Source organism: Lotus japonicus, chromosome 4, assembly GCF_012489685.1.
Source record: "Lotus japonicus ecotype B-129 chromosome 4, LjGifu_v1.2".
NCBI lineage: Eukaryota > Viridiplantae > Streptophyta > Magnoliopsida > Fabales > Fabaceae > Lotus > Lotus japonicus.
The window spans coordinates 4,818,482-4,841,761 of NC_080044.1; the positions used below are offsets into that span (position 1 = coordinate 4,818,482).

At 36.2% G+C, this 23,280-nt stretch overlaps 2 protein-coding genes and 1 long non-coding RNA gene across 3 annotated transcripts; 1 reads left to right on the plus strand and 2 right to left on the minus strand.

Moving 5' to 3' along the window:
• On the minus strand, positions 1-10,848 carry LOC130710790 (methylmalonate-semialdehyde dehydrogenase [acylating], mitochondrial-like). Its single transcript, XM_057560153.1, has 19 exons — positions 10,664-10,848; positions 10,439-10,536; positions 9,842-9,913; positions 9,575-9,736; positions 9,407-9,485; positions 9,147-9,301; positions 8,854-8,917; positions 3,597-3,676; positions 3,253-3,318; positions 3,024-3,074; positions 2,775-2,926; positions 2,305-2,395; positions 2,050-2,130; positions 1,409-1,486; positions 1,250-1,285; positions 932-975; positions 776-854; positions 343-433; positions 1-218 (listed from the first exon to the last, which is right to left on the minus strand). The coding sequence occupies exons 1-19, from the start codon at positions 10,686-10,688 to the stop codon at positions 106-108; spliced, it is 1,617 nt and encodes a 538-aa protein (XP_057416136.1). The 5' UTR covers positions 10,689-10,848; the 3' UTR covers positions 1-105.
• Positions 10,849-15,141: 4,293 nt separating this feature from the next.
• Positions 15,142-16,390, minus strand: LOC130711899 (protein FLOURY 1-like). The gene has a single exon (XM_057561672.1). It carries the CDS (start codon positions 16,159-16,161, stop codon positions 15,346-15,348), a length of 816 nt encoding a protein of 271 aa, XP_057417655.1. The 5' UTR covers positions 16,162-16,390; the 3' UTR covers positions 15,142-15,345.
• Positions 16,391-16,756: 366 nt separating this feature from the next.
• On the plus strand, positions 16,757-18,914 carry LOC130713933 (uncharacterized). The gene is made up of 4 exons (XR_009011075.1): positions 16,757-17,175; positions 17,473-17,552; positions 17,760-17,870; positions 18,438-18,914. It is a non-coding gene; the product is annotated as an uncharacterized LOC130713933 (long non-coding RNA).
• Positions 18,915-23,280: the final 4,366 nt, after the last annotated feature.

Here is a 23,280-nt window from a genome sequence, read left to right on the forward strand (position 1 = left end):
TGAACTCCAGAAAATTAGGAAAATGATTAACAGGATAGGAACTTTAACATTTTATTCAAGATAACTAAGGTTTCAGAAACAATATACAAGTTAATATAGCAAGATTCAAGACTTTTGAGAGGTTGGCATGGCCAAGTTAATCTTGCTACCACCCTCTGAATCCTTCCATTTCTGGGTTATTGTTTTCATCTGTGTATAAAAGTTAACCCCTGCTTTGCCTGTAATTCAACAAAGCATATAAAATTCAAATCAAACAGTGTAGCCTAGATCACAAGCAAAAATGTAACTTCTAAATAATGTAAGTGATAAATAAGAGGTAGGCTTTGGGAGAAATCACTCTACCATAGAAATTGAGATCGCCAGCAAACGATGCCTTGTTTCCAGTGAATGAGAAAAAGGGCAAAGGAACTGGAATTGGAACATTGATGCCAATCTGGTCCAAGTGCAGTGACAAGTCATTATCCATAAGAGTATTATTATAAAATATATTTCCTATTTGTGTTAGAGAGAATCTATCCCAGGTTGAAACGAAAAGTGATTGCTTGACAAATAGCACACCCCATAATGCATATTCTGGTTGAATAGCATGTATAGATTAACTTCAATTTCCTCAGATCAATTCTGAAACCTAGAAACTACTCACAGAAGCTTCCCACCAGAATTGATTATGGCTTTAGAATCAATTGTAGGAGTTTATAAACATGCACAGAATTATATCAGCATTATTATTTACTAATGTCCTTTCAAGAGACGGTCCCAGTTTATGTAACATTACCTGCCCAGCCTCAATATCAGTCTGAAACTTCCTTGCAGCAACACCAGATGTAGTAAATATAGAAGCACCATTTCCGTACCTGTGGGGAAAGTTAAGGAAATAAATAGCCGTTTAACAGAAAGGAAATGACAACGGCAAGTTGTTAATAATAAATACTGGTTCTTGTTGATAATGTCTATGGCCTCTTCCAAGCTATCAGCCTGAAGTTGAAAAGAAAACAGAAAACACTGTATCAGCATATCCGTAGAGGAGTCAAATGAAAAGTGCAAATAAATGTATCACTGTCATGGGAAAAAAAAAATTTCAATTAGAAATAATTGACCCCTCAAAATGAAAAAAATATTTTCAACTCTTTTGAACATCATAGTCAGCTCAGGGTTAATTGTTTCTAATCAGGAAATATTTTACCAAGAATTTGTATCTATATAATTTCTTATGAAACTATCATTTTAAGGATGAAGCAAGCAGACAGACCTCCATGAAAAGAAGAACAGGGCCAAAAATTTCTTCCTGCACAAGCCACGCTAGAGATAGTCAGGACTCAAGATTAATATAAATCTAAACTTTAAGCCTCTATTTTGAGGAAATACTTTTAGCAGACACTTTAAAATTGAAGATCAGTATAAAAAATACCTTGTAGCACTCCATGTTGGCAGTGATATTTGACAAGATGGTTGGGCCAACAAAATTGCCAGATTCATATCCTGGGACCTACTTTTCATGTACGTATAAATTGATTAGCAATCCTTAATTTTGGGCAAATGAAATTGGAAACGGGTGTAAAATGAACTAATATCTATCTGGAAAAACAAAGGCCAAAGAAAATACCAAGGGCTGTTCTATTTTGTATAATTTACCCACCAAAATGCATTTCCTTACATTTTCTGTTTTTATCTTCCTTTTGGTGAGTTTCATTTATTGTACCTTAACCTGATGATGTGAGTATTATTCAAGGGAGTGAGGAACTTCTACAAAATAAAAAGTGATAAAAGGTTATTAAAAAAGTTCCTAACTCCCTTGACAATCTTGGGACATTTAACAAGTAATAAAAAGTGATGTGTATTAAAGGTTCTATTTCTGTAACTGCTATATGTTTGGTTGACCAGCACATTAGCTTATTTATCTAGAGAATCAAATTGTATGCAATAAAATACTTCAATTATCGCTTATATGTTTTTCTTTCTTTCTTTCTTAAGAAAAAGGGTGCTATGTGCCTATATATGTTGTATTCAACCATGCCATTTGGAATGGGCAGTCGAGGATATAAAACCTACCACTATATTTCTTCCATCAAGCAGTACTTTGGCACCACTTTCAACCCCGGATTGAATTAATCTGTGAATTCGCTCCTTTGCCTGTGCAGCCAGTAAAAATATTACAGAAACAAAAATAGGTAAAATATACACAACATTGGATGTGAACGAATTGAATTGAATAGCTGTGTCAGTAATCCTTGAATAATTCTTCAAAGAATTCATATTTTTTTAGTTCAAATCCAGCATCGAAAAAATAAATACAGATTCACAAACCTGTCTGCTGATGACTGGGCCAAGATCTGCATCAGGTTCAGTTCCAGCATTTACTTTAAGAGCTTTGGCACCCTCAATAAGTTTAGTTTCCCTGCAAATATAGTGTGATATATCATCAGAATTAATTTTTGAAGACCAAAAATAAAAAATTGAAGTCGATTTCTCCATGCACCTGCATCATCTATATTTCCAATTTGGAATTATGATAATATTCACAATTTGTGATTATACAATAAATACAAAAAGTTTTATCTATGCACAAGTGAAATTATGTCTTAGTAAAGAAAGAGTGATGATTTCAATCAGCACACACCAAATGCAGTAAAGAAAGAGTGATGATTTCAATCAGCACACACCAAATGCATCAAGATCATTTTGGAATAACCAACTAGAGGAGCTTAAAATTGCTCCAAAAGGCTATTACAGAAGTCATAATAAACACGAATTCAAAACAGAAGAGAGCATGATACCATTGTTCTGCGCCTCCAACAAAAACAACTGTGCTGAGAGCCATGCATCTTTGTCCTGCTGCACCAAAACCAGCAGCAACTAAAGCATTAACAGTAGCATCAACATTTGCATCTGGCATGACAATTGCATGATTTTTGGCCCCCATATTGGACTGCAAAAATACAGATTATAAGTTGCCCAACTTCATATCATTGCATGTGTATAAAGAAACTGTTTTACTAGAAAGAGGGAAAAAGATATGCATCTACCTGAACACGTTTCCCTTTAGCTGCTGCTCTTGAATATATGTGCATTCCAGCCTTTAATACAAAAGAAGAACATAATAAGCACATATACAATATAAAGGGAGCCTGCTATTAGCAAAATCATAGCATTTGTATCCCTTTTTGCCTTGGCTTAAAACTAGTTTAAGGTCACAACATAGGAATCACATAGAATCACTCAACTGAGGAAACAAACAATGATTAGATGACTTACAACATTTGAACCAACAAAAGATATGGCCTTGATGTCGTCATCGTCACAAATAGCATTCACAACATCCTATCACCAATTGTTAAATTAGAACATCAATCAGTAAGGAAACAAAGTACATTTAGTGCTTGACACATCATAATGGACAAGTTGTTTTATGAATAAAATCACTTAGGTATCAGTATCAGAAATTCTTGGTATAATACAATATTATATGCAACTATTAGATTTAACTTTAATATGATGAAATCAGCAAATGTAAAATGAGCCCACGGGCACCCTTACTCAGTAAGAGTAGCAAGAAACATGTTAACAATGGTTTAATTTAAGAACGGTTGAAGACATACATGAGTTCCATGAACTATATTTAAGACACCCTCAGGCAATCCAGCCTCCAATGCCAATTCTGCAAGCAATACAGAAGCACCTGGAAAAACAACAAACTTCAGTTAATAACCAAGTCTTCCTCACTAGGTTGTATGGAGTTAAGATATATCACTCTAAATCACATTATGTACAGTTTTTCATATCAATTCCTGTAGAAGCTTTTCCACCCATAATGCCTCACAAATTCCATGAGCAACTGCTCTAAATTCAGCTTCTGCACTACTCCTTGCTACAACGGTTTGTTTTTTACTTCTCCAACTAACCAAGTTTCCTCCAACAAAGGTGCAATAGCCTGATGTTGATCTTCGGTCTGTCACACTCCCTGCCCAGTCTGCATCAGTGTAGGCTTCTACCTGAAGGTGCCCACGGTTTTTATAAAGAAGCCCCTTCCCAGGTGATCCCTTCAAGTATCTTAAGATTCTAAAAACTGCCTCCAAGTGTTCATGACCTGGTGCATGCATAAACTGGCTTACCATGCTTACAGCAAAGGCAATGTCTGGACGGGTGTGAGATAAGTATATTAGCCTTCCCACTAGTCGCTGATACCTTCCTTTGTCCACCATATTTTCTGTTTCAGCTGGTTGCAGCTTTAAGTTGGGCTCCATGGGTGTTTCTACAGCTTTGCATCCAAGTAATCCTGTTTCTTTTAAAAGATCCAGAATATACTTTCGCTGGTTCATAAAGATACCTTCCTTTGATCTTGCAAACTCAATTCCAAGGAAGTATTTCAATGGGCCAAGTTCCTTGATTTCAAAAACTTTAGCAAGTTTCTCCCTCAGATTTTTGAGTTCCAAGCTATCATCACCTGTCAGAATAATATCATCAACATATACAATCAAGATAGCAACCTTATTATCTGCTGAATGTTTATAGAACAATGTGTGATCAGCTTGGCTTTGGATATATCCAAGCCCTTTTACCACTGTTCCAAACCTCTCAAACCATGCTCTTGGAGATTGCTTCAGCCCATATAATGACTTCTTTAGTCTACACACCTTATTTCTTCCAAGTTCTTCTTCAAATCCGGGGGGAAGACTCATAAACACTTCTTCCTCTAACTCCCCATTCAGGAAAGCATTCTTTACATCCAATTGATGTAAAGGCCAGTTGTAACTTGCAGCAAGGGATATAAGAATCCGAACAGAGTTAAGTTTAGCAACTGGAGCAAACGTCTCTTGATAGTCTACTCCATAAGTTTGAGTGAACCCTTTTGCCACCAATCTCGCCTTGTACCTCTCTACACTTCCATCGGCCTTGCACTTAATGGTAAATACCCACTTACAACCCACCTGTTTTTTGTCACGTGGTAGGTCTGTTATTTCCCAAGTTTCATTCTTTTTCAGTGCACTCAACTCTTCTAAGACTGCTAAATTCCAATTGGGATCATCTAGTGCTTCCTCAATGTTTCTAGGCACAAACAGATCTGTTATTTTAGAGGTAAAAGCTTTGTGATTCGGTGAAAGATTTTGGTAGGAAACATATTGGGAAATGGGATGGTTTGTGCTAGATTTTTCTGATTTTTGGGTGCAGGTTCTGGTTCCTTTTCTAATAGCTATGGGTAATTCAATAGTAGAAGTGAAAATGTCAGTGTTACCTCGAATTTCTTGTGGTATTCTTACTTGGCCTTCTTCCGGGATTTCTGGTTGGCTTGGTGCAGAGATGATGGATTGGTCTTTGGTCCTTTTAGGATACTTCCGAGTATAAACATGGAACTCCTTTTTTGACTGTGGTATTTCTTTCTCTGTTTGGGCTCCACCTAAGTCTGGCATAAGATTTTCTTTAGAAATTTCAGAACTTGTTTCCACATGTTCTTCCTTGTTGCATTCATCAATAAAATTTGTATTCCCTGTGTCTACAATAGGAATGGGCAGCGGTTCATGCAAAAAATTGTCTTCACTCACATTATTATTCTCCCCCTGAAGGGATTTTTTTTGAAAAAAAGGTTGATGTTCAAGAAAGGTAACATCCATGCTAACACAAAGCTTCTTTGTGATAGGATTAAAGACTCTATATCCTTTTTGGTTTGGAGAATAACCAACAAAAATGCATTTTTCTGCCCTTGGGTCTAGTTTGGACCGAGATGTGGAAGGTTTATGCATAAAAACTGTACAACCAAACACCTTTAAAGGCATATCAGTATGTAATCGACATGCTGGAAAAATGGTTTTGAAATTTTCCAAAGGTGTGCGATAATTCAACACACGAGTGGGCATTCTATTTATAAGATAGGCTGCTGTTAGGACAGCATCTCCCCACAAATACTTTGGAACATTACTCTCAAACATAATGGCACGAGCTACTTCAAGGAGATGTTTATTTTTTCTTTCAGCGGTGCCATTTTGTTGAGGAGTATTTGGACATGTCGATTGATGCTGAATGCCTTTATTTTTCAGAAACTCATTGAGATTTTGATTGAAGTACTCAGTTCCATTATCACTCCTCAAAATGGAGATCTTTGTATCAAATTGAGTTTCTACCATTTGTGAAAAACTTTTAAATATATTAGGAACTTCAGATTTTTCATGCATAAGGTAGACCCAACACAACCGGGTGTGATCATCTATGAAGGTTACAAACCACCTTTTTCCAAATTGAGTTGTAATTTTTGAAGGCCCCCAAACATCACTATGGATTAAGTAAAAAGGTCTAGATGCATGATAAGGTTGAGAATAATAAGGAGCTCTTTGATTTTTTGCAAGAACACAACTTTCACATTCAAGAGAAGAACAATTAACATTTTTGAATAAATCTGGAAACAAATGCCTAAGATATTGAAAATTCGGGTGCCCTAGTCTGTTATGCCAGAGCATTATTTGGTCCCTAACAGAGGTGCAACTCATACCACAAAGACCCTGAGCTGCTTTATTTCTGAAAGTATCCTCAAAGTAGTAAAGTCCATCCTTCATCTTAGCACTGCCAATCATCTTCCCCGAAATCCGGTCCTGAAAAACACAATGAGTGTCAAAGAATGTCACACTGCAATTGGAATCTTTGCAGATTTTGCTAATAGAAAGAAGGTTGCAAGATAGTTTGGGCACATGTAAAACTTTTCCTAAGTCAATGTTATTGGATAAGGTAATCTTCCCCTTCCCTGCAATTGCGGAAAAAGAACCATCTGCAATTCTAATTTTTCCATTTCCAGAACAAGGAGAATAGGTTTTAAATAAAGGAGAAAGGCTAGTCATATGATCTGAAGCACCTGAATCAATGATCCATGGTGCATGAATATTTGAGGTGCAATTAAGGGAGCTAGGGGTAGAAAAATTACCTGTTTGTGCCACAGAACCACTAGGAGTACCAGATAAAAAATTAGAATTTAACAACCTTATGAGTTCCTCAACTTGTTCCTTTTTCAAGGAAGTCTTTTCTGCCTCATGAGCTGTAGGGAAAGATTTTTGATTTTTAGGACCTGACTTGCCACCCTTTAGATGTGCTGGCCTCCCAATAATTTTCCAGCAACTTTCCCGAGTATGACCGGGTCTGTTGCAGTGATCACACCAGCGGTTTGAGAAGTTCTTCTGGTTAGTAGAAGTCTTAAGGGCAACAGTTTCTACAGCAAGAGCATTGGTCTCAGAAGGAGGTGCATCCGTTTTGGTCTTTCCCATCATCACACTTCTGCGAGTTTCCTCTCTTCTAACTTCAGCAAAGACCTCACCCAATGAAGGTAAGGTTGCTCTCCCAATGATTCTGCCACGAACTTCATCTAGCTCTTCATTCAGACCAGCAAGAAACTGAAATATTCTACCTTCTTCCACGGTTTGTCGATGGTGTTTGGCATCCTCTGCAGAGTTCCACTTGTAAGTGTTGAAGAGATCTAGATCATGCCAAACTCGCTTCAAAGAGTGGAAGTATTTTGTCACGTTATTACCTCCCTGCCGAATTTCTCTGACTTTCAAGGTGAGTTCATAGATCTGAGATTTGTTCTCAAGATCTGAATACATTTCCGTGACACTATCCCATAGCTCTTTGGCTGTGGAATAACACATGTAATTGCTGCTAATGTCCTCCTCCATGGAGTTTACCAGCCATGTCATCACCATGGAGTTTTCAGCGTCCCAAACAGCATATTGTGGATCAGCAATATCTGGCATGGGTTTCTCACCAGTGAGATACCCAAGTTTTCCTCTGCCACGAATATACAACTGGACAGATTGGGACCACCGGAAATAGTTCGACCCATTGAGTCGAAAAGTGGTGATTTGGACAGAATGAGATTCACCGAACAGGACTCGCTGCTCCTGCCTTGGAGGCACAGAATGAGATTCGCCGAACAGGACTCGCTGCTCCTGCCTTGGAGGCTGCGAGACTTTGGGAACCACAATCTCCTCCGTATTCTGATCATCGCTGGCTGAGGAACTGTCAGCCATGGATGCAAATCAGATGCGCAGAGATCTTTGCTCTGATGCCAAGTTGAAATATTTGGTAATATTATTGATATGAAAAACTGTACAGGGATTCCTCTTCTTATAGAGGGAATTACATAATGTGATTGATCAAAGTCAAAGAAGGAAATCCTTGACTAAAGAGAGAATTAGGGAGAATGAATGAAAATAAGAAACTACCTAAAATAAACTAAGTACAAACAGGAAACAACATAATTATATACAAACAAAAATATAACTGCTAATTAAGAGCATTAAATGCTCTATTTCACAGTCTGTTGACAACTATATTGAAGTTTATTTCTCTCCACCATTTTATAAGTAGCCAAAAATGATGAATCATAAAAGCGGTCAGATGAATGCAAACTTGTCAATGTCATAGGAATATGCTTATATGCTGCATACACTACACCAATAACTATCAATGCGATAGAAAACTAATTCCATGAAGATGAACAACGACAACAAGAAAAGCCTTTTTAGTTTTTACACCAGATGGAATTTGCTACATAGATCAAATGACATCATAATGTCCATATCCTCTCCGAGCCTCTAAATAACAATATGGATGAATACGTTAGTGAATGAAAAATACCTTACCCTTTCTGAAGAAAAAGGTTATATTAGAGGCAGTCATTTTATTCAGAATGTTTCCAACTCATGATGTACACCGTGCAGTTCAGGGTAATATGTTTGAAATGCTTAAAACTTGCTTAAAATGAAACAATATTAGAGTCCATTTTCCATTATAATATTACACATTTACACTATTCTCCAGAATGAGGATATAATTCATGGCTATTGATAGAAAACCTAAATTAGCAGAAAACATCACCTGGGTCTTTCTCTGATGGTTTTAGAACAAATGTATTACCACACGTAACTGCAATAGGGAACATCTGCAGATGAATTGACATTCAGAATTTGTTATCAAGTCCGATAAGCACATTACATTCCTTGAGAAATAACGATAATATGTAAATTCGCTCTAACTAAATGCTTCTGGGTTATTCTACAAACTGTTTCTAGTCCATGCATGCTGATAAGAAATAAAGGTGAACCCAATAACTAATAAGTGAAATATCAATTAAATAGCCAAAAACCAACACAAGATAGAAGACTGCTTACCCACAACGGAATCATTGCAGGAAAGTTGAAAGGACAAATACCAGCACAAACACCAAGTGGTTCTCTAATGCTGTATGTATCAATGCCATGTGATACATTGGAAACATACTCCCCCATTTGGAGAGTTCCCATCCCACAAGCATGTTCCACCACCTCTAAATGACAAATTATACTACTCAGAGATTGAACTACCAAAAATTACGAGCTTAATTATCATTTTACAACAAAATATTCTCAAGCAACATATTACAAAGACTAACCTAAGCCACGAAATACATCTCCTTGGGCATCCTTCAAAGTCTTTCCTTGTTCGGTGGTGATATTGAGGGCAAGTTTGTCCTAAAACAATAAACATTTGATAGTAAGCATGCTTGTACGGTGTCTCTACATTTGTGAAATTATATAACAAAGTGTTCTAAAATGCGTACCATATCTCTGCGAATGAGCTCCTGGAGCTTCAACATAACACGTTGGCGTGTCGTAATAGGAGTGTTACGCCATGATGGAAATGCTTTCTTTGCTGCAGATACAGCAGCTTTAAACTCTTCATCTGTAGTCAATGGAAGTTTTGAAACAACTTCCTGGGTTGCCTATAAGCAGATTAGAGAAATATCAGACGTCTGAATTTCTCAAAACTACCATAAAAAATCACAGAGATATAACTATAAACTCAGTATAAGAGAAAATACACTTACTGGGTTTATAACATCGATGAAAGTTGAAGACTTTGAGTCAAGAAACCTTCCCCCAATAAGATTCGGAACCCTCTGATAGAATGTCAAGAGTAGGGGAGATTATAAGTTGAAAAATCATCAAAAGCAAAGGCACTTACTTAGTGCTACGACAAGTCTATGACAATATCATACACTAAATTACGTAAAATCAAGCTCTGACTTACTGTCAAGTATCAGTATCACTCTGAAATTTCTTACAACATAATATGAAATTACATATACAGGACCTAAAGCAAATAGTATAATTATGATCTAAAAGAAACAAAAACACGCTATTTCATAAATAAAAATTGACCTAACCAAGAATCAGATTGAAAGCTAGAAAACCACTCTTCAACTTGTTGCTATATCACTGTGGAATTGCGGATTAAGCACACAAAAAAAATACCCACTTGTTGACTCAATTTGACAAACTAGTCCTAACTAGTTCAATTAAAAAAGCTCAAGCAAAAAACAAGAATTTCAATACACAACTTGATGAAATAATTCACAAAAACAAATACAAGATCAATGTGGAACAGACATTTTCAAAGACCCCAAAGGGAAGCTTGAACCTACCGGGGGATTACCCTTACTGGAAGATGGTTGAGCTGCTGTTGACAAATGGGAACTTCCCAAAGCAAAGATCTGAGGCCTCAGAATGCTCAATTTCCTCACTACAAACACAATGAAGTAGGAAAAAAAATCAAAACTCTGATTGATCAAAATCCAAGTTTCAAAACTGGATCAAACCCCGTCAATCTGGGCATCACAAATAAGCAGCTACGAATTTGAAACACTTACCTCGTTGAACAGAGAACTGCAACATGATTGGTTTGTTCTGCTACGTACGAATCGTGCTCGGAGAAATTAAGGATGGTAAACTCTGTATCTGTAACCAAAACCAAAGACACGAAGCTGACTCAGCAATAGTTATCACTTATCACAACACAGACAATGCATGTGAGAGTTTTATAGTAACGTCATTGAAAAAACACACTTCAAAATTCAGAATGAGGTTTTCTCCTGAGAATGTGATTTTTTTTTTTATTTTTTGGAATCAATTAAGTGGGTCAGTGTAGTGTTGGACTATACTACCATTTCCTTAATTTATTTTTAATTATAGACATTCAAATCAATTTCATCTCTTACTAATGAATACTATTTATTTTGTTGATTTTATGATATCTTAAAATAAGGAGTTTCCTGATGCAATGTGAGTAATTCTTGGATAAACACAAACTCACTCTTAGACACAACCAGTTATAAAATGACAGATTATAAGAATAAATAAAAAGTCAAATACAAGCTGTAATTGATTTTAAAAGAGAAAAAGTTTGATGCACCGACGGTGTAAAGTTTTTTTACACCGTCAACCAATCAGATTTCAAGAATGTAAGAAAATCTCTCTTTTCATTTAATCTCTTTAATTGACATGTCACATCCTTGAAATCTGATTGGTTGACGGTGTAAAAAGTCTGACATTTGTTTTTTTTTTTTGAAAAAAGCTCTTGTTTTCTCAATGTTCTGAAAACTGAACCGGACCGGCCGGTCCGACCGGGAACCGGACCTATAGCCGGTTCGGTTTGGCATATTAGACCACTTGTTACAGAACCGGAAGTCAGACCGGAGAACCGGACCTGAACCGGTAAACCGAACGGTTTACAATTTGAAAGAAAAAATAGAAAAAAAGGCACCACCAGCAAGATTTGAACTCCCAACACATAAGTGCCAAAAGTGGCATTTACCACTAAGCCAGATCCATCTTATTGAAATTAATTGCAAAGAAATATATTTAGCATATGATTTAACGCACGTTTCCCACCAAAATGAATTTTCTACCCTTGGGCTTGCTTGCACGTGTAACAGAGAATCAGAGATACTACTACATTTTCAACAAAATACACATGTTAACTATATGTTAGCTTTTTTTTTATTTGGATATATTGAGAGATAAGTACACTATAAATATTAAAACACATGTTATTATATCATTTTTTTTATTCTAAACATTGGGTTCATTCAAAAAAAAAAAAAGTTAAACATCACTTGCCATTTATAAACGTAACTTGCACAAACTTCCGAAGGTACCACCCGTTTTTCTTTTTTTTTTAATATTACTCAAACATAGAATATTTGTTAATTTTATAAAACTTAATATATATTATTTTGTTTGCTTGATATCTATTATAATATTACATGTAATTAAATTTAAATCTAGGTATAAATTTAAAAGTTACTATAATATTAGTAATAAATGATATTTTAAATATTATTTTACTATTAACGGTTCAACCCTGGTTTGACCTCGGTTGAACCTTTAAACCTTAAACCTTCACCGGTTCAATGACCGGTCCGGTTTTCAGAACATTGTGTTTTCTTATGCAGTCCATTCTCTTTCCTCAAACGAATGCCCTTTTTGCAAAAAAAATAAAAATAAAAAATACACCACTGATCCAATGTTTTGTCATTGCTCAACCATTACTTGGAAGTAGGCGGCCGCCAGAGGCCTATAGCCTAACTACATCATGCTCATGTCAGATCATGTCAAATTAATAAATAAATAAGCTTAGAGTTTTTTTGAAAAGTTTTTTTAGTTAAGAATGTTAGATTTAGGCCCACTTAAAAAGCCGTGTAAGCTTAACTGGCCGGTCTATTTAAAAAGAAGTCATTGTATTATTTTTACATTGAATTTCTATTATAATATTTGGAAATTATACACTTATTGACTTATTTATATGTTTAAGCGTGTTAGACTATATACTTATTTAACCATATAATCCTCTTGAAATAATGATATTATTATATTTTTCTCGTTAGCTATAAATTTGTTGCATGTTTACAAATAGAATTGTTGGTATACTTGAATATCATATGATAAATCAGGCATTTAAATAGGCTATCAGGTCAGAGCAGACTTTCAACTGATCAAGGCAGGCTGAAAATAAAGCCTATGATAGATAAAAGGCCAGGCGATCATGCCTTGAATTTATGAAACAAACCAGGCCTATTTTCGGTCCACCCGTATCTACCACAGTCATTTATGAAAAAAGCTTATCAAAATATGATCAAATTTATTTACATGGATCAAAAATCCCAAGATCCAGTTTACTAACGGCCTCATGTTCCACTTCGCTTTCATCCAAATATAATGCTCTTCATCAAAGTCTTGGATTAAGCATTTCATGATGAACGAAAACAAGTAGAGTATGAGGCTTTGTTGGTAGACTAGGTCATCAAGGTTTGTGTTTTCTGCAAATAAATTTGATCACATTTTGCGAAGTGTTTTTCTTATTGTGTACATGTAGATAACTTCAGGAAACTAACATATCATTCTTAGTATAAGAAGTCACTTTCGTTTAATTAAAAATATATTGAAACTACTGACGACCATGAATGTCGGTATTTTACTGGCGGTTTTCTAAATCCTTCAGTAATAATTACACGAGTCCAATATCCATAGTTTTCTTTCCATCGGTAACGCCTCCGATGATTTTTTTGGTTATCGATGAATTTTGGTCGTTGTTAATAACTGTTTTTGTTGTAGCGCACACTCCTATGTGAAAGCTATTATCTCTTTATCTCAAAGCTTACGGTTTTTTTTGGTAAAATCTCTTTTATAATCTTAGTGTTGCATCTCTGGTATATCTTGAACGAATGGAATGTTTATATGTAGCTTCTTAATCACTTCTAAAAACTGATTAGATCTAATCATGAATGATGCATATTAAAACATGAAGTCATGTGACATTTTAAGTGATCACATAACTATTAATTTGTATTAATCTAGACCGTTCATATAATCTCAATTTTTCACATAAAATCACATTTCTCATAAAATACGCCAAGACAATCAAACACACATCTTCGCCTCACCTGAACAAGGTTGATACCTCAAATGTCAACTACACAATAACATGTCAAAGCGTAAACACTCTCATTAATATTCACTCTGAACTCTATATATACATGTTTGATCGCATTGTAAGCTAAACATTATTGCAAATTGCTCTCATATTAGTCTTCTAGACTTAGAAAATTCTCTCTCTAATTCATTGTTAACTTGAGTGTTAGAGTGTCTTTTACAGGTCTCTTACACTAACAACACCGCCATGAACTATCATTGCACTACCGTACTCTCAGCCACTCACACCACCACTTTCTCTAATCAGATTCTAGAATTACAATTCCATTATTTAAATCTAAAATGTTTTTCCCATCTGTATTAAAAAGAAATAGTTCACGATTCTGGTTAGAATGTTAGATTGTCACCTCAATCAATGTTACACTCCTTTATTTGTCCCCAACGTTATTTATGCTTATAAGTCAAGCCATCAATCTCTTGTTTGTTCTTATTTATATCACTGCTTGGGCAGCTTGGTAACCCAACCGATTATTCATTCTTCTGTGACTCCATTCTAACTGAAACTGATATGGATGTAACATAGATATCATAGCTTAGTAGACCCTGCATTGAAACTGATTACGTTATCTTTTGATAATTAAGGTAAGGAAGGAAATCAAAGCACTATTTTACAGGGTGGGGAACAGAGGAAAGTGTAATGCTATATACTATACATCTAACCTGTGCTCTGCAAGATCTACCCAAAACACCCCAACAAAGAGAGGTCTATGATTATTTTACCTCCCAACAACTTGGCAAAGAAACTTATCTAAAGTATGTATCAAATAAGCATAGAGACACATCTGCAAGTTCCACTAGTAAAGGTTAGAGTTGGTTGTATGAAGAAGAACCAAGTCCTCTTCCCCAACCTAAGAGAGAAAGACCACAACAAGTTCAGAAAAGGTACACTGCATGTACAGTACATGATCATGTAGTCCTCAGCAGAGATTCCAATCACTGCATTTTAAACTCCCAAATAACCATTGAAAATTTCCACTCTCCATTCAATATATAGATCAACAAGTACAAGAGGCCCTTGCAATTTTAACCACTCCAATGAAATTCATCACATATAAAATTACCCAAGCAAATCTGGCAGTTGAGGCCAAGTTAATATGTCTACTGCAAATGACCCTTGCAATGGCAAGTGTTCTAATGCAATTTATTCAACAATTACACAAGCAAAACTAAACTTTGAGGCTAAAGGGCTTGTACATTAGTGACAAACTAAATGTCCAATTCCACAGGCATCAGAATCATATCCTAGATGCAGTGCCTAAATGCAATTCAATCATTCAATCAACCAAAAAGAGGCTAATCCATTATCTCCACTCCACTGCACACATGGTAGAAATTAGTAGCCTATACAAGCTTCAGATCCTTGCAACGTTAAGTGCTTCATTAAATCTACTCACAAATTTATACACTAGTGAACCTGAAAGTTAAGCCTAATCCAGCATGCCAAAAAAGAAAAAATTAAAGAATTTATATAGGCTCAACATTATTACAATTTACACTATACCAAAACATGTCAGAATAAAACTGACGTAGATGCATTCTATATAACAACCTTGGGAACTTGCTAGGTTTGTGATTCAGTTTCAGAATGACTAACTACAGAATCATCTTGATCACATCCAGAAGAACCCCTACCCCTACTTCTATCATCCACTTCAAGTAGGTTAATTTCATCCTCCCTAATATACTGCTTCAATTCCTTCCTCAAAATCCCCAGCTGATCTTCCAACACACTCCTTTGAGATTCACGCTGTGTGATCGACCACTCCAAAGACTCAATCACATCCTGATCATATTCTAGCTTCTGCTCCGCCATTCTGCGGAACTGATTCGCTTGAATTTCAGCCGAGCTCTTCTCCCCCTGAAGCCGCAGAATCATCGCCATTGCCTCCTCCGCGGACGAGGATGACGCCGTCCTTTCCTCCTCAAGCTCTGCACACGCCACATTGGCTTTCTTCCTCGCAGCCTTCACCAACTTTCTCAGAGTCATTACATCAAACACCTCGTCCTCATTACCAATTTCTCTTTCATTCTCAGACCCATCTTCTGAATTAGCATTCCCTTTCTCCCCGGCAATGCTGGCCCTCGTTTTGACCGAAGAACTCGAACTGGGGTCACGCCCATTTTCCAAACGTGCAACCTTCGGTTCAGAAACTTCCCAAACCACATTGTCCAAGCACAAACTCAATCTGGGTATGCCTCCAAAATCGCAGAGGAAGCGTATGGAGCTTTTACAACGCCAGCTGAATCGCAAAACCTTGAAACAGAAGGCGAACGTGAGAACCATGCCGAGGAAGTTGAGGAGGCGATAGAAGGAGGTGAGGAGAACGTAGCCACATCCGAACTCGGTGAGGAGATTGAAGGCGAGAGCGAAATTCATGAGAGGGAAAAGCAGCAGCAGCAACAGAAATCTCTGATGCAAGAGGGAGGAGGGAGAGTCTGCATGACAGAGGAACGAGAACGATGATGAGATGGGAATTCGGTGAAGGAAGGAGAAGCAGATTGAGATGATGATTGTGATTGTGATTGAGATGTGTAGGCATCAGTTATGGTGACTTGGACCATTTCAGACATTCTGTTTTCTCACCATAGACACCCACATATCATGAGTTAATGTATTAAGGGTTAACTATGATTTTGGTCCTAAACTATGACCGAGTTTTGGGATTGGTACGTTCCTTTGCTGGAATAAAGTTTGGAAATAGTCGGGAACGATTATCGCATGAGAGGTGGCTCCGGCCAAGGCGCTTACATGTCGCCATCGGGGCATGCGTGGCACTGCCCGTGGGGACTATTCCCCAGTGGGCTCATCAAATGAGGTGGCAGTGTCATGTATGCCCCGGTGACAACATGTAAAGCACATTGGCCGAAACAGCCTCTCCGACAAAGACCATTCTCGACCAGGGGCGGACCCACGTTCAGTTCAGGGGGTTCAGTTGAACCCCCTGGAAAAAAAAAATTCCTACATACCCCCCTATAGTAAATTTTTTTTGAACCCCCTGAAATTAAAAAATTGCACCCAGGTCCCAGACAGCCTCACTCTCTCTCACGCACTCATTCTCACTCTCAGTCTCTCTCTCACCACACTCACGAATCACGATTCTGTCATTCACACGGTCACACCTCTTCTCCTTCTCTTGACCACCACCGATCCAGTCCACCACCACCAGCCGACGCACCACCGCCACCGGCCACCAGCCCACCACAATCCTTCTCTGCTCACTACCTTCTCTCTCTCTCACGACTCTGGTTCTACACTTCTACTTCTCAACTCTCAAGCACAACACACACCAGTGACACCACGCGGCCACGCCACCAGTCCACCACCACCGGCGGCCGGCGCACACTGCACAACGCCACCACCCACTCTCTCTCTCTCTGTTGAAGCTTGAAGGTTGGTTGGAATTGAAAACCCCCAAATTGAAAAACCCCAAATTGAAAACCTAAACCCCAAATTGAAAACCCTAACTGCTATTATTTTGATTTGCTTTCCCTTTTCTGAGTTTGAAAGTAGCGTATGTTGTCAATTGTTGAATTTGCTGAAATCAATTTGTCAATTGTTGGCTGGAATATTAGATATTTCTGATTTTTTGATTATTTTCTACTTTTGTTTCGCCTTCTGGGATTTCTGTGATATTGTAAATTAGGTTTGAAGAGGAACACTAATTTTATTTGAAGATTTCTTGCATAGGTTTTGGAGTCAACATGTTCCTTCTTAGAAGGCAAGCCCAGAATCAGCAAGAGAATGGTCCTGCGCAACAGGATGCAAAGGTAATCTTCAATTTGTATTTGACATTGTTTCTTGATTCAATTTGCAGCTATGTAGTATAAAATTGATTTGCTTGAAAGTTGCTTTATTGGGTAAAATTTGATGTGGGTATATGAGAATTGATGAATAAAATGGCTTTAATTATTTATTTATTTAATGGGAGGTGTGTATTCATGTCTGATATGTTGAAAGTGTGTGATTGGTGCTAGGTTCATTTTGTCCCTGATGAACGAGGCTAGCTTATTTCTGCTTCAGAAGATGGTTTGATCTGCACATTTGATACCACGGGAGATATCAATGATGATGATCATCTAGAGTCAGTAAGTCCAGGACTTCAAATTGAATTGCAATCTGTGTGTAATTCTTGCACCTTGCAACCTTCTTAAATGACCAAAGATATCAAAGAGCTAAGCAATCATATGAAAAATTGTGTTCTTGGTCTCTCTGGTTATATGCTATTGGGTATTTAGGGATTCAGCAGTCTTGCTAGTTGCTACATTTTTAATTCCATTTCACTTGATGTATCATGCTCTTCATTTTGAATGGATTTCATATCTTCTTTAGCGGTATTTTTTCCTTCTTTGTTTAAATAAAAATGTTCTTTGTATTTATGTATGTATTGTTTTCATGAAGAAAGTTTCAAAATGGTCTCTTTGAGTTTCTTCTCTTTTTTGTTTCTTTTAGTTACTTTTTATTTTACTTCCGTAGCTATGCAAATTAATGGTGAAATTGATATTACTGATCCTATCTGTTGCTAGGATGCTTATTTATGCAGAGCTCAAGCTTCACATTTTAAAAAATAGAAGGTTTCTTTGTGTTTTTTGTATTTTGAACTGCTGTTTTTTTGGCATGCAAAATCAATAAATTTCTTGTTTACAAAATTGTAGGTGATTAATGTGGGAACTTCCATTGCCAAGGTAGGGCTTTTTGGAGAGAGTTATCAGAAGCTTTGGTGTTTAACGCATATTGAAACCTTGGGGTACAGTTTATTTCGGTTATCTGTTTAGTTCAGGTTACAAAGGTATATGAAAGTCTTTTCCCTTTCGCTGTGTTTGGAATCCTTAAAATCATCATGGAATTGGAATGAATTCTCGTATGAATCTGGTTTTAAATTGTCATGGTTTAAGACTTTAATTCATTTACCAATCATCGTGTTTGTAAATTGTAATATCTCATAATTTGTTACTTTTAATGGATTTGTAAATCATTTTCATTCAACTGAATTCTTTTCATTTTTTAAGCTTTCCCAACATAGGATTTGTGCATTTCGTGTATTTCTCTGTCCAGTTCTTCAGCAGTTCAGTATTTTAATTGATGTGTTCTTTTGAAAATTTTGAACCCCCTGACCTCGGGGTCCTGGATCCGCCACTGTTCTCGACTATTACCCTAACTATAGGGATTATTTCAGGACTTTAATCCGGCGAGGGTCCAATCCTAGAACTCAATCATAGTTCAGGGACCAAAAGTTAGTTAATCGAATGTTATCATTTTGCTAAGTTTTTAACTAACTTTACACTATAAACTTTATTTTTCATACTAATTTTGACTCTTCAATTTTTCTATCACCTTTAAGGATTATATTAAGTTAAGGAGCGTATATATAGTTGGTAAAATGAAATTAATACTTCTTAAAATGTAAAAAGTGAGAGTTAGATAGAAGAGATTAATTTCTATGCACCAATGGTGTAAAAAGTTTTACACTATTATTCAATCACAACCTTCCATTTTCTATTTTAGATATTATTAAATTTAAAATTAATTGTGAGCTAACAAAATGGAAGGATGTGATTGAATGATGGTGTAAAATTTGTTTACACCGTCGATGCATAGAAATTAATCTCTAGATAGTAATGAAGAAATTCTCAAAATAATAACAAATAATAAGGAACACAAAAAATATATAATATAATGAGAATAATAATAAAATTCTCTGGTAGAATAGATGTCCATTGTAATTTATGAATTAATAAATTATTATGGACATGCTGAAATCCGAACATATACGTCCTACATATGTAGATCTTATCGTTAGAATCTGCGGAGTATAAAAAATATAATCCTAGTAATTTTGGAAGGCTACAACAATCCTCACAATTCATAAAGTTTGAGCATTTATTAGGAGTTTTTATGTGTTTCTTTCCTACTTCACATTTAGCGGTGATAAAAAAACTACTGCCAAATGCATATGTCAAAGCTTCTAATGAAAGTCTAAGTGTCTGTTTGGTTTTCAGTTTGAAAGTGCTTTCACCTAACCTTGGTCCAAAGCCTCTTTCACGTTTGGGGCATTGGAATGTGTGATCTTGAATTTCAATGCCCCAAACGGACTTCCAAACTGAAAACCAAACACAGTCTAAATATAAATGGAGAAGGATAGGTGGAGTTTCCTTAATAAACCTATTGCATGTTGATTTTTTTCTTACACTAATGTTTAAAATGGCTAATTAATTTGGAAGGCTGTCACATGATAAAAAATTCGGTGCTAATACCCAATAAATTGAACTATGTATGACTATGAAGCACGAGCTCTTCTTTTTAAGTTGGATCCTACCACCAAAAATTCAAATGTAATTGAAAGAGACAATTAAAAATGCACAATTCCTATTGGAAATCGAAATATGAATCAAACCGCCTGTTTTTTTAATAGATAAATGTCAGTTGTTAGTAATGTTAGTAAATTAGTCATCTCATGGTTTGAACTCTACACTGTTCATCCTTCACCCTCCAAAACCCTATGTCCTCTAACTCTTATCACTTGAGCTAATATTCGGGGACATTGAATCGCACTTAAACTTAATAGACAAGTTTGTCTGATTTTGATTTCTTGTTAATTTTGTCTTACATAGCCCAATGGTGGCAGATTTATCCTTTGTTATTTATGAACATTTACCGTGAAAAAGAATTGGTCTATTGATAATAGACTAAATGATAACAAATTTAGCGACAAGTAGTCATTCAAGGTGACCCCTAATATGCACCTGTTAGAGATAATTAGGCATAATATCCTATAGGATATTCTCTTTATTTATTATTTGCTTTATTTTGTAATATGCCTTAGAATATTCGTAGCATATTCTGTACCTTTATTATTATAAATAATATTGTCTACCTCACACACAATTTGTGGTGAGAGTTAACCAATCTTACATGGTATCAGAGCCATAGCATATTCTGTACCTTTATTATTATAAATAATATTCTCTACCTCACACACAATTTGTGGTGAGAGTTAACCAATCTTACATGGTATCATGGTATCTGAGTATCGAGCCATGGCTAATACTGCTTCTGAGCTAGTTTGGTTGCTTAATCTTCTTCATGAGCTTCGTGTTAGGTTATCGACGACTCCTCTTCTTCTCAGTGACAACCAAAGCGCTTTGTTTATGGCTCAGAATCCTGTTGCTCATAAGCATGCCAAACACATTGACTTGGACTGTCACTTTGTTCGTGAGCTGGTTGCTTCTGGTCGATTAGTTGTTCGCTATGTGCCTACTTCTCTCCAGCTTGCTGATATTTTCACTAAGGCGTTGCCTCGTCCATTGTTTGAACTTTTTAGATCCAAGCTTCGAGTTGGTCTCAATCCAACGCTAAGCTTGAGGGGGGTGTTAGAGATAACTAGGCATAATATCCTATAGGATATTCTCTTTATTTATTATTTGCTTTATTTTGTAATATGCCTTAGAATATTCTTAGCATATTCTGTACCTTTATTATTATAAATAATATTGTCTACCTCACACACAATTTGTGGTGAGAGTTAACCAATCTTACCGCACCACTTTACTTTTAGAGTGGTGTAATTTTACACCACTTTTTTTAACCTGCTATAACATGTCAACATATCTTTTTTTAAACAAATTTCATATATAATAAATTTTTAATGATATTTTTTTAAAAAATTAATGTGTTAACCTGCTATAACCGATCAAAGTAAGTGGTGTAAAATTGCACAACTCTAAAAGTGGTGCATATTAGGGGTTCAAGCAAATTTTTAGTTATGAAATGTTGGATTTTTTTTAATTAAGGATTAAATATGATCTTTTTTGTTCTTATTGAATACAACTGTCAACTGGTTTGCTTTTAGTCTCTCAACTTTAAAACAATATGAATTTGGTAAAAGCATGAGACTTTAAGACATGTTATTATTTGATAATGAATATAATATTAATAATTTTATTGGGTAAATCAGTAAATGTTAATATTTGATGTGATCATTTTTTTTAGGCTTAATTCCAGTTTAGGTCCCTGATGTTTCACAAATGTTCGATCTGCACCCCCTGTGTTTAAAATGTGCGGTCAAACTCCCTCATGTTTCTAAAACGGTTGATTGAAGCCCTTCCGTCCATCTCTGTTAGTTGACCAAACGGAAATACTGACGTGTCACTTATTTAATTCATAATATATAGGCTACTAATTGGTGACGGAAATAATCCGTCACAAAACCCTTCAGCCAATACATTTGTCTTCTTCCTCACACATTTCTTGTTTCTTTTTCTCCTCTTCTTCTTTCTCGCAGGTACTGGTAATGCAGAACAAATAATTAAAGCTTCCCAGACCAGAAAAGTACTCAAATCATGTGGCACAACTGCAAAACACTCAAAGATATGTCACAGGCACATGTGGCGAATTAGCTGGTAACTGCTTCCATAGCTCAGATCCTGGAAGTAACACTGTCTCCTAACTCAAGATTTTCCCTCTGGTAAATCTCATACTTTTTGCTGCATCTGAGTAATTTTTGTACTCTCTATCCCTCTCATACTCATTATTTTCTTAATTTACCAAAGATATTAACTGTCCTATCTTCTCTTCCCAACTCCCCAAGAAAAATATCAATTTGGGTATTCTCTATTTACTCAAGATCTGCTAAATTCAAAGTGAAAGTTTCTTTTTTTTTCTTACCTCGAAATTTTATTTGCACTTACCAAAATTCTGAAGTGGTAATATCTTTGATTTTCAGTCAATGGCTTGGACTATTGGTCATGGTTAGCATTTTCCTATGCTCTGTTTCCATTCTCTAAATTTTCTGTTGTTGGGGACTGGGGAGTCTGCAAGAGTGTGAGGTGAATATTTAAAGCTGAGATTTTTTCAATTATCTTCAACTTAGCAAGTTTGGTTTTTTGCTTCTTTATCTTCCAGAATTCAATTTTCTCAAATCATTTCCTAAAGACACTATCTTTACTAGTTATTCAAAGAATCTTTGAACTTGAACTGTTCATTTGTGTGCCTTTGACATGTAGGTCTCAAGTAAATTAGATTTACTTTGCAGTTGTGCTTCTTTACAGGTTTCTGATTCTGAACGATGAACAAACAAGTTTATGGGTATGAACGAACAGGTTTCTGGGATCTGGGTTGGTTTTTGGGGGGTTTGGATCGATGGGGTTCTGCAGGAAAATGGATTCTGCATTCTGGTACGGTCTGTGTCTATATAGGTTTCTGGTTTTTATTCCCTTTGGTGGCTGGTTGCAGCGTGTTTGAAAGAAAAGAATGTGATAATTCTGAAATGTGTGAGGAAGAAGACAAAGGTATTGGCTGAAGGGTTTTGTGACGGATTATTTCCGTCACCAATTAGTAGCTTATATTTTATGAATTAAATAAGTGACACGTCAGTATTTCCGTTTGGTCAACTAACAGAGATAGACGGAAGGGCTTCAATCAACCGTTTTAGAAACATGAGGGAGTTTGACCGCACATTTTAAACACAGGAGGTGCAAACCGCACATTTATGAAACATCA

Excerpts from the sequence above, each read along its gene's own strand:
- LOC130710790 (XM_057560153.1), bottom strand. The coding sequence starts at position 10,688 with ATGTTGCAGTTCTCTGTTCAACGAG. Across the intron at positions 10,537-10,663 it reads GCAGTTCTCTGTTCAACGAG|TGAGGAAATTGAGCATTCTG; the intron begins GTAAGTGTTTCA and ends TTGTGTTTGTAG. Across the intron at positions 3,677-8,853 it reads ACCATCAGAGAAAGACCCAG|GTGCTTCTGTATTGCTTGCA; the intron begins GTGATGTTTTCT and ends TTGTTTTTCCAG.
- LOC130711899 (XM_057561672.1), bottom strand. The coding sequence starts at position 16,161 with ATGAATTTCGCTCTCGCCTTCAATCTCCTCACCGAGTTCGGATGTGGC.